The sequence below is a fragment of the Gouania willdenowi genome, chromosome 11, assembly GCF_900634775.1.
Source record: "Gouania willdenowi chromosome 11, fGouWil2.1, whole genome shotgun sequence".
Lineage (NCBI taxonomy): Eukaryota > Metazoa > Chordata > Actinopteri > Blenniiformes > Gobiesocidae > Gouania > Gouania willdenowi.
The window spans coordinates 31,762,527-31,774,805 of NC_041054.1; the positions used below are offsets into that span (position 1 = coordinate 31,762,527).

At 44.4% G+C, this 12,279-nt stretch overlaps 1 protein-coding gene across 2 annotated transcripts in view; it reads right to left on the reverse strand.

The window, feature by feature from the left end:
* The window catches only part of epb41a (erythrocyte membrane protein band 4.1a), a 61,777-nt gene extending 49,995 nt beyond the window's left edge, over positions 1–11,782 (reverse strand). For both annotated transcript variants that reach the window (XM_028460628.1, XM_028460627.1), the window contains exons 1-2: positions 11,506–11,782; positions 4,057–4,364 (exon numbers count right to left, since the gene is read on the reverse strand). In XM_028460628.1, the coding sequence (XP_028316429.1) occupies positions 4,057–4,356 (300 nt within the window). In that variant the 5' untranslated portion in view covers positions 4,357–4,364; positions 11,506–11,782. The remainder of the gene's footprint in view (positions 1–4,056; positions 4,365–11,505) is intronic.
* Positions 11,783–12,279: the final 497 nt, after the last annotated feature.

A 12,279-nucleotide genomic window follows, 5' to 3' on the forward strand; every position in this document is an offset into this window, starting at 1 on the left:
TCATCTCGATGCGGAGGAGCAGCGACTCTACTTTGAGCCCCTCCCGAATGACTGAGCTTCTCACCCTATCTCTAAGGGAGAGCCCAGCCACCCTACGGAGGAAACTCATTTCGGCCGCTTGTACCCGTGATCTTGTTCTTTCGGTCTTTGGGTCTTTCGGTCTTTGGGTCTTCCCCGGGGCCTCCTTCCGGAGGGACGTGCCCTGAACGCCTCACTAGGGAGGCGTTCAGGGGGCATCCTAATTAGGTGCCCGAGCCACCTCATCTGGCTCATCTCGATGCGGAGGAGCAGCGACTCTACTTTGAGCCCCTCCCGAATGACTGAGCTTCTCACCCTATCTCTAAGGGAGAGCCCAGCCACCCTACGGAGGAAACTCATTTCGGCCGCTTGTACCCGTGATCTTGTTCTTTCGGTCATGACCCAAAGTTCATGACCATAGGTGAGGGTTGGAACGTAGACCGACCTGTAAATCGAGAGCTTTGCTTTTTGGCTCAGCTCCCTTTTCACAATGACGGACTGGTGCAGACTCTGCATCACTGCAGACGCCGCACCAATCCGCCTGTCGATCTCTCGCTCCATCCTTCCCTCACTCGTGAACAAAACCCCGAGGTACTTGAACTCCTCCACCTGGGGCAGAACCTCATCTCCAACCTGGAGAAGGCACTCCACCTTTTTCCGGTCGAGAACCATGGACTCGGATTTGGAGGTGCTGATTCTCATTCCGGCCGCTTCACACTCGGCTGCGAATCGATCCAGTGAGAGTTGAAGGTCACGGTATGTTGGAGCCAACAGGACCACATCATCTGCAAAAAGCAGTGATGCAATACTGAGGCCCCCAAACCGGACCCCCTCAACGCCCTGACTGCGCCTAGAAATTCTGTCCATAAAAGTTATGAACAGAATCGGTGACAAAGGGCAGCCCTGGCGGAGTCCAACCCTCACCGGAAACGATTTCGACTTACTGCCGGCAATGCGGACCAGACTCTGACTCCGGTCATACAGGGAACGAACAGCTCCTATCAGGAGGTTCGATACCCCATACTCCCGGAGGACCCCCCACAGGAATCCCCGAGGGACACAGTCAAATGCCTTTTCCAGGTCCACAAAACACATGTGGACTGGTTGGGCAAATTCCCATGACCCCTCAAGGACCCTGCTGAGGGTGTAGAGCTGGTTCACAGTTCCACGGCCAGGACGAAAACCACATTGCTCCTCCTGAATCCGAGGTTCAACTATCCGGCGGACCCTCCTCTCCAGTACCCCTGAATAGACCTTACCGGGGAGGCTGAGGAGTGTGATCCCTCTATAATTGGAACACACCCTCCGGTCCCCCTTCTTAAAAAGGGGGACCACCACCCCGGTCTGCCAATCCAGAGGCACTGCCCCCGATGTCCACGCGATGTTGCAGAGTCGTGTCAGCCATGACAGCCCCACAACATCCAGGGCCTTGAGGAACTCCGGGCGGATCTCATCCACCCCCGGAGCCCTGCCACCGAGGAGCTTTTTAACCACCTCGGCAACCTCAGCCCCAGAGATAGGAGAGCCCACTCTCGGGTCCCTGGGCCCTGCTTCCTGATTGGAAGGCGTGTCGGTGGGATTGAGGAGGTCTTCGAAGTATTCCCCCCACCAATCCACAACGTCTCGAGTCGAGGTCAGCAGCGCACCATCCGCACCATACATAGTGTTGACGGTGCACTGCTTCCCCCTCCTGAGCCGCCAGATAGTGGTCCAGAATCTCTTCGAAGCCGTCCGGAAGTCGTTCTCCATGGCCTCACCAAACTCCTCCCATGTCCGTGCTTTTGCCTTGGCGACCGCCGTGGCTGCACTCCGCTTGGCCCGTCGTTACCTGTCTGCTGCCTCCGGAGTCCCACAGGCCAAAAAGGCCCGGTAGGACTCCTTCTTCAGCTTGATGGCATCCCTCACCCCCGGTGTCCACCAACGGGTTCGGGTATTGCCACCACGACAGGCACCGACTACCTTGCGGCCACAGCACCGATCAGCCGCCTCAGCAACAGAGGCACGGAACATGGCCCACTCGGACTCAATGTCCCCCGCCTCCTCCGAGACATGGTTGAAGTTTTCCCGGAGGTGGGAGTTGAAGCTCCTTCTGACGGGAGACTCTGCCAGGCGTTCCCAGCAGACCCTCACTATACGTTTGGGTCTGCCAGGTCTAACCGGCATCCTCCCCCGCAATCGGAGCCAACTCACCACCAGGTGGTGCTCAGTTGACAGCTCCGCCCCTCTCTTTACCCGAGTGTCCAAGACATGCGGCCGCAAGTCCGATGACACGACTACGAAGTCGATCATCGAACTGCGGCCTAGGGTGTCCTGGTGCCAAGTGCACATATGGACACCCTTATGCTTGAACATGGTGTTTGTTATGGACAATCTGTGGCGAGCACAGAAGTCCAACAACAAAACACCGCTCGGGTTCCGATCAGGGGGGCCGTTCCTCCCAATCACCTCCAGGTCTCACTGTCGCTGCCAACGTGAGCGTTGAAGTCCCCCAGCAGAACGAGGGAATCCCCAGAAGGAGCACTCTCCAGTACTCCCTCTAAGGAATCCAAGAAGGGTGGATACTCCGAGCTGCTGTTTGGCCCATAGGCACAAACAACAGTCATGATCCGTCCCCCCACCCGAAGGCGGAGGGAGGCTACCCTCTCGTCTACCGGGGTAAACTCCAACGTACAGGCACTAAGTTGGGAGGCAAGAAGTATAGCCACCCCGGCCCGGCGCCTCTCACCATTGGCGACTCCAGAGTAGAAGAGAGTCCAACCCCTGTCGAGAAGGCTGGTTCCAGAGCCCTTGTTATGTGTCGAGGTGAGACCGACTATATCTAGTCCGAACTTCTCCACCTCGCACACAAGCTCAGGCTCCTTCCCCGCCAGAGAGGTGACATTCCACGTCCGTAACGCTAGCTTCTGTAGCCGGGGATCAGATCGCCAAGGCCCCCGCCCTGGACGACTGCCCGATCCACACTGCACCGGCCCCATATGATCCCTCCTGCGGGTGGTGGGCCTACGGGAGGGGTTTTCATGTCCTTTGCATTTATCAGAGAAATACAAACCAACAGCCACTATTACCTTCAAATGAGACACTTTATGCAAAAGCAGTTCCCACATTTCCCAAAGGCCCCCGAAGCTGAAATGCACCAGTTCCTGTCTCTCAATTTGCAACACAAACGACTGATATCTGTCATTTACAATAAGATTACACTTCTGAATCCATCCTCCTCTGTATCACCTAAAAATGCGTGGGAAAAAGATTTGGGGGTAGACATATCCCAGGTCCGAGGACGTCTACATGTGTTAGGCAGGTTCTGTTGCAGTGGAAGGTGCTTCATCGATCACATTGATCACTATCACTAAAGTGGCAGAGATAAATTCCAGTCACAGTGATGCCTGTAACCGTTGGCAACAGTCCCCAGACGACCATGCACACATGTTCTGGACGTGCCCAAAGCTGACCAACTTTTGGGGCGATATATTCCAAACCCTCAAACAGGCTCTCAACACGAGTTTAGAACCAAACTCCCTGACTGCCCTTTTTAACCCCCCCGACTAATAATCTGCCCAATACTACACAGCGTGTCATGGCGTTTACCACCCTGCTTGCCAAGCATAGCATTCTTCTCAAAAGGAAACATATCTGTCCCCCAACTCATAACAGCAAATGATTATTTATTCATTCTCCATGTGGATACATATTTATATGAGAAGATGTTTGTGCAAATGAGGATATTTTATTTATTATATCTTCTCTAAACGTGAACGAGCATTGAATCTATAAGTGCAGATTATAAAGTTGCTCATGCTAAAATAAACAACTGTTTGCAACATTTAGCAACAAATGTTGAAAAAATGTATGTGAATTTTTTATGTTGGGGTCCTGACCCCAAGGTTGAGAACCCATAATTTAGATAATGGGGAACCAATGTTCAACAGTTCAACAGAAGTTTGATTCATAGAGAGAGTAGAATATATATCTTTAGAATTCAAACCTGGTGTTATTCTTAAAAACATGATTAAAACTGTTTCCTGTGATGTCACTACTCACTGAGCACTGCTCCATGGCTGCATCTCCCTCCACTTTCAGCTCAGGCTCAGGGTCTGCAATGGGAGCCTTGGCCTCCTCCTTCTCCTCCTTCTCTTCCTTCTCCGCCCTCTCTCCTCCATCGCTCTCACAATGGGAGCGTCTCTTCAGGAAGGAGGAGAAGAGTCTGGAGAGGCCGTTGCCGGCTGAGTTGCGGTTGCGGGGCCGTAGTTGCTCCTCCTGGGGGGAGTTGGGACGCACCTCCTGGACGTTCTCCTCCTGCTTTTTGGGCTTGTGATGACTTTCTGCTTCATCTGTTGTCATGGCGACAGCTGTGGGAGTAAAAGTACATTAACATGAATCTATAAATGTCCTACTGTCCTTTATTGTTATTGGTCATCATGGTGAATATGAAATCCATCCTGATCTGATCAATACTTTATAGATATGGATAATGTAGTGAGGGGGGGTGTCCATATTTATCTTCCATGTTCATCTTCCAATATGTCTGTAACTCCATCACATATAAAGGTAAATATGTTATAGTAATAAGCCCCACCTACAGAAATAGATCTGCTATACATCCTATCTGGTGGACATGTCAGCTCCTCTAAATAGTCAGTGTGTGTTTGGGTCTGGAACATGTTTGGGTCTTCAGTAAACTACTTAGCATATGTCTCAGCTCCCTGTAATGTGATCAGCTTAGAGCTATGAACATAGACTGTTCACATCACTAATGATTAGTCACAGATATACATTGGTTCTAGGCTCACACGCTCTAGAAATATTAACTTTATTTACTATTTTCATTGGTCCATAACTGTATGTGGGAATGTAAGAAAAAATCTGATCTGTTTTAATTTATAGTATAAATGTTACTCTTTATTGGGATAATAAACTATTTTTATTTATGACTTCTTGTTGTTTTTTAACCCAAACTTTGGGTTATTTTACCACCCGTGAATATTGAAAATCCTTTAAATGAGGCCATTGTAGCTTAGCTCTATGTCTGATAATCATTTATTGTTTATTAGTTTTGTGTGCGATGTCCTGAAAATGCGTTGAAATGGCATGAATGACGTAGAGAGGAGAAGCCGACCTGCGCTCACTGTTATTAAAGCCCAAATGGATCAAATTATTCTTAGTACAGTCATTGTTCTCATCAATGCATATAGACAGTGCTGCAGTCTGCTGTGGTGCTCATGACATAGTAAGTAAAGGAAATGATTCCATTACGGGGGGGGGGCTCTTAAACATCATTAACTCTTCAAGTTCAAGTTTCCCGGAAGTTATTATTTCACTAGACACAGAAAAGGCCTTTGACAGGGTGGAATGGAGATATCTTTACTTTATCTTGCAGAAATGTGGTTTTAGTTTAGAGTTTATATCTTGGATTAAATAGCTTTATGCTAGCCCAGTTGCCTCAGTGCATACAGTACAAATGGACTCCAGTCAACCACTTTACAGAGGAACTAGGCCCCCCCCTCTTGTTTGCCTCAGCCATTGAACCTCCAGCTACCTGCTACATCAGGGTTTGAGGGCATTACTTGAGAGGGAAAAGTCCACAAACTGTCCTTATATGCAGATGACCTCCTCTTATACTGATCCAATCCAGCCACTTCCCTCCCTGTGGTTCTCAATATCTTTGACAAATGTGGGTCCTATTCTGGCTATAAACTGACTCTTAACAAAAGTGAAATTATTCCCATCAATACTGTAGTGAAAAATACACCCCACACCTTTTTTCCTTTCAATTATGCACGGACTGGATTTAGAAATGTGGGGGTTTCATTACTAATTCAACTGATCTACTATTCTAAAAAAAATTATCTCCTTGAAAGATGCAAAATTGATTTTGATAGATGGGCCAACCTTCCATTATCCTCATTTGGTTAAAATGGTCGTTATATCTATTTTTTCACCCCCGTTTTTATTAAAAAGTATTTTTTAGATCACTTGATCAATGAATAAGTTCTTTTCTATGAAGCAATAAAACTCAGGAGATCAGTAATACAGCTCCCAAAACGCTTGGCGGCCTGGCTCTGCCCAATTTCTTGCATTATTCCTGTAATATTGTAATATTCATAAAGTGTTATACTGGATTAATGATATCCCTGATGAGAGCGGCTCTATTTGGGTTAATATGGAATTAACTTATTCAAAAATGTCGCTTCGCTCTTTGGTTTGTCCTGAACTCCCTTTACCTGCTTCAGACTTCACCTCCAACCCAGTGATCACTAACACCATGAGACACACACTAACGCTGCGTTCACACTGGACACAGCTGTAGCGACTGCAGTCGCTTCAATCGCCCGTGATGAGTCGCTGGAACATAGCGGTGCTTTTTTGGTCACTTCATCGCTCCAGTGACATCATTACCAGGGAACGTGTGTGTGTGTGTGTGTTTTGTTTATTCAGCCCGAGCATGTTGAAAGAGAGTCCTACAGCAGAGCAATGCACTCCCGTTTACTTTGACTTTCACAGCAGACACTTCTGTCTGTTTCAGGACACAGAAGCATGCATGTATGTGTGTGTGTGTGTGTGTGTGTGTGTGTGCCCACCTCCACTGTCCAATATACGGTCAATATAGAACATAATGTTTATTTTGCCAATCGTAATAAAAACAGCATACAGCTTATAATCCATCTGCTCAATCACGTACACTCTCTCACTCCGCACATGGTGGAGCGACGACTAGGGCATTCATTCACAGTTAAAGACACACACACACACACACACACACACACACACACACACACACACACCTGCACTAAGGAATATTAAATGCTAAATAAATATTTTGTACAAAATTGTGTCTTTTATCACATTCTAAAACCGCAGCATTGGTCCAAATATTATTTATCATTGATCATATTCATGTCTCACAGAATTAAACCAGATAAATCACACAAACTATTTTATTTTACACCCACACATAAACTATTTATAACACTACAGAGTACAGTATTTACACCTCTATGTACATACAACCTTCAAACACATACTCATTTGAATATAATTGACAACTCTACTTAAGCTCCTCCCACTATATGAATACATACTTCTGACAGGCATTGTACTAGTTAGATTAATTGTTTTAATTGAGTCCCACCACTAATTTTTAATAATCTATCACAAATCATTTAAACATAACAGGGCTTGAAACCGCGACCAAAATGGTCGCATATGCGAGTGTTTTTTCTGTGTGTGCGAGTGAAAATTGTATCTGGTCACATCCGTGCGAGTGTGTATAGTGATGTTATTTCGGCCGGAGCGGCTGAACACCTCGTCACAGAGTACACTTCTCTCTCTCTCTCTCGCTCCACGCTGCAGGTGATGACGCTGCACGCTCACGCAACGTGGCTGCAGGTAACGCAACGGTGAATGCTCAGAGTATAAACACCAATGTGCTCTTTTGGAGCGCACGTGGTCCGTGAACGTAGCCAGACATAACGAGTCGATCACTGAGTGTACCTTCACATTGAGAGCAGCAGTAAAAATGAAGAATGTGCTGAGCTCAGCAATAGAGCGTACACACTCATCAGAACCATCATGGAGGACCAGAACTGATGGACTATGATACCAGGACAGATGTTCAGCTGTGGTTCTCTCAGAGCAGTGGTCTGCAACCTGTGGTTCTGGGGCCTAATGTTGCCCTTTGACTCTTATACAATGGCTCCCTATAGCTTTAAAAAAAATAAAATAAATATGTATATATATACTGAAATAGTTATTTTTTTACAGAGGCTATTAATGATAAATGACAAATAAAATCATGATATAACAATTTATTAACATAAAATAAATCACGTTGTACAATGAGTCAGCACATTCCTACAACATCTACAGACCATCAACTTTCCGCCACCTGTGACTAACCTTAAGTTTTAAATCCCTGGTAAGAAACTAAACCAACAAAAACACTATTTCTGGAAGAAAATACAGATTTTAATTGTGTGGGAACAGATTCATTTAACCACCAATGTACAGGTTAAATATGTATGTTTTATGTGTGGCAAGAAATGAGTAATTAGCATGTGTTGATCACATTATCATGTGTTATCATATAATTTTCCATTTACATGATCAATATAAATTAAATCAAACATTATTCTATATAATTCTAACTGTATATAATGTAATACACTGTATTGTCTTCATAGAGAAGGTCTTTATGGCTCCAGGAGGACTTTAATCCAGGTGAGATGAGGTTCAATGGTTCCTTGCAGAAAAACTTAATATTGACAATAAAAACTGAAACTGATATTTATGTTTATACTTCTTTTTTTAATTTATTTATATTTATTCTAGTTGATTGTTATTATTTAATGTTACACTATGAGAGAGCACAGGTCACCAACACAGATCATACACTCTTGGTCAATAAAGTTGATTCTGATTCTGAAAATATTTAACAAATATATCTCTAGTCATTGTCAATCTTCATACAAACCTACAGTACGTTAGTTAAGTCAACTATTCATTAGCATGTGTGGCTATGTTGTGCACTACCCCCACCCCACTCAAAAAAAGGAAAAAGGTGTGACCATCCAGCTGTGGCACCACGGGAAAAGATAATTCACTAACAGAGGATGAGACATTGTTTTTAAACGTTAGCTGACGTCAAACAGACGATGAACACAGAATGTGCTGTGATTATCAGACCCTAACCTTCAGTCATTTTGATTACCATGCTAATGCTAACAGCAGAGAGAAGCAGGAAGTACAAGAGCAAGCATTCAAACAGCTGACCACAGTCTGAACCAACGAAGAAGAAGATGAAGAAGGACTTTTACATCTACATCAAAGTTACTACATATCTATATGTAATACATGTTCTAATAAAATAACTATTGTATTTCCCTCAGAACAAAGGTCAGCAACCTGTGGCTCCAGAGCCCCTCCCCATGGCTCAGCAGCCAATCACTGCTTCCCTCTTAATGTCTAAAATTAGCTTTAAATAACGTGAAACCTTCTTAAAAAATCACATGATTTCTCTACAATCATAGATGTTTAAAACTAGAGCGTCTAAAGTGAAACCTGTGGGTTGTTCATGGATTTACAGAATAAAGCTGCTTTCACATTAATCTGTGTGGGATTAAAGGCTGTTGTACGATGATGTGGAGCCAGAAGAAGCTGGATGACATCTGTCAATCACAGAGCTCCGCCCCCAACAACAATAACACAGCAGTGCCTTTGATGTGACTAAATCAAAGCAGTACATATAAGTGACAGGGATGATAGCAGCCACAACATGAAACTAGCTTACAGCGCTAATGCTAAACCACAAACTCACCGTTAAACACAGCAGAAGAAACACCAGAAACCTTCATGAGGACTTATTATATAACATTTAAGAACAAAGCTGCTGTTACGTCCAAAAACACGACAGGAAGTGCAAAGGAAAGCAAAGAAAAAGCGATTTATCGTCCACCGTTAGCTACACATGCTAAAGCTAACATTAGCCCACCTATTTTACAGTAAAAATATGGCGTAAATGTGTGATATTGTCCAAAAATATATGGGTGAGGATATAGTTCGTGCCATAGAGATATTTAGGGCGACCGTGGCTCAGGTGGTAGTGCGTCGTCTTCTGATCGAGAGGTTGAGGGTTCGATCCCAGTACCTGACTATGTGTCGAAGTGTCCTTGGGCAAGACACTGAACCCTAAGTTGCTCCCAGTGGTCGACTAGTGCCTTGAGAATGTGAGAGTGATTGTGTGAATGAGCTGATATGTAAAGCTTTGAGACTGTTTCAGTGGTGATAAAACTCTATATAAATCATGTCCATTTATCATTTAGTCCATTTATATAGAAGCTGATGTTTGTCATATCATGTCATATTACCATAGATTCCGTAGAAAATTACAATTTCTGTCTCTTTGACCAACGTTTATCAGTTTTAAAAAGTTACTTTTTTAGTTTAATTCAGCAGCTACTGACAACATACTATACCGCCTCAACTAGGGATGGAGGGTTAGTGATGCTACTGCTACGTTAGCAATGATACTGCTACGTTAGCGATGCTAGTGCACCATTAGTGATGCACCGTTAGCGATGCTACTGCTACATTAGCAATGATACAGTTATGTTAGCGATGCTACTGCTACATTAACAATGATACTGCTACATTAGCGATGCTATTACACCATTAGTGATGCACCATTAGCAATGCTACTGCCATGTTAGCAATGCTACTGCACCTTTAGCAATGCTACTGAAACCATTAACTGTGCTACTCCTACGTTAGCGATGCTACTGCACTGTTAATGCAAGTGCACCGTTAGTAGTGGTGCAACAAATCACCATTGACCCGTGATCCGCACGGATCTCTCTCCATGGTTCAGCACACACATGGTCCGTGGATTGGTTGACAAAAAACACTAAAAACTTTTTATAATGATTCGAACATCGTTAGTAATGTCCCGATGAAGACTGTTCCATTTGCAACGTCCGTGTGTGTGTGTATAAGTCCGAGTGTCCGTGTGTGTGCACGCGCGACTGAGAGTGAGCGCACGATTTTGACAAAAACCTAATTGCGATTTTTCTGACAAATATTGGGATTTTGATTCGATTTACTACTTTTTAAAATATTTTATACATTAAAATGCATATGCGTTTTACTTTCTATGCAAATTCTGTTTTCCACGTCATTTTTTTAAATTTCTGTTTTTTAGAAATATTAATCAATTTTTTTAAGAAAATATCAGTTTTTAACCAATGTGAGGAAACAAAATACTAATAAATAAAAACCCATAATTAAACAAAAACGTAGGTCAAAAATAAAGTAAGATACATTTAAAAGGAAGATATAAGTTGTACTGTGAGGAAACACAATAAATACCATGCAATAAAAAAGAAAAACATAATAAATAAAAATGTAAGTCAAAAATAAAAATGTAATTTAAAATGAGTAAAAAACAATTAAAAGGTAGATATAAATTGTAGTGATTTGAATTATTCTAAATATTTATATGGTTTACTGAATCTGATCAGATTTATTGACACACACACACCACTCTCTCTCACACACACACACACACACGCACACACACACACACACACACACACACTCTCTCACACACACACTCTCTCACACACACACGCACACACACACACACACACACACACGCACACGCACACACGCACACACACACACACACACACACACGCACACACACACACACACACACGCACACACACACGCACACACACACACACACAGGCCCAGTGTTAAACCGTCCATGCTCTGTTTTATTCTAATGAATAGTAAAATCTATAACATCATAATAATCAATAATAATAACATCTGTATTTGATGACAGATGTGATGTTCACAGACACAATGGGCTGATGGACGCACCTGTGTGTAGATGGCGCTGAGAGGCAGACAACAGACGGATGGACGGACAAAGGAACGGATGGATGGACGGATGGATGGACGGATGGATGGATGGATGGACACAACACTCACCGTGGTTCAGATCATCCAACCAGGCTGAAGATGGACGCCTCTGACCGATGCTCGTGGAGGGATGCGGACTCTATGTTTAGGTCCCTGAAGCCAGCATCACCTGGTAGTGATCCCTCAGTGAGGACTGACAGGTGTTTAATCTCCACACTTCACCAACTCTCAGAACAATAAAGCAACATGAAGCCCTCACACCGCCCGTGGGGTGGAAATAAACACTGTGGAGGCTTTAATGGAGGAAAAGATCCAGATCTTTAGTTGATAGTGAGAGCAGAGCCGTTACGTCAGCAGGATTCAGCCTGTAAGACAACGCGCAGGGCGAAACCGTTGTTGTTCAAGCGACGGCTCCTTTTTCTCATCTCTTTTGGGGGCGTGGCTTGTATGCAAAAAGGGGAGAGAATTATGGCCGACAGCCAATCAGAGCTGTTCAAAGAGGAGGGTGCTCCAATCACAGCCTGGTAACTGAGGCCCCGCCCCAGTAACCAAGGGCTCGTCTGTGGCGCTTGTCAACAAGCCACCCCTGGTTGTTGCCAGGTTGGGCGGGATTCCGCTGCATTTTGAACATGTCGGGCTGAAAAAAAAAAAAAGGTTTGGCGGGTTTATAATGTTTGGGCTGCTTTGCTTTGAACGACATTTGGCGGGTTTTTAGAAAAAAAATCAAGTAAGTAAGTAAACATGTTCACATCTGAATACGGCGTATTAATAAATGAAAGACATTTAGCTTTAAAACGTGACCTCTGTGGACTGTGAGCTGTCAATCACAACAGTTGCCATAGT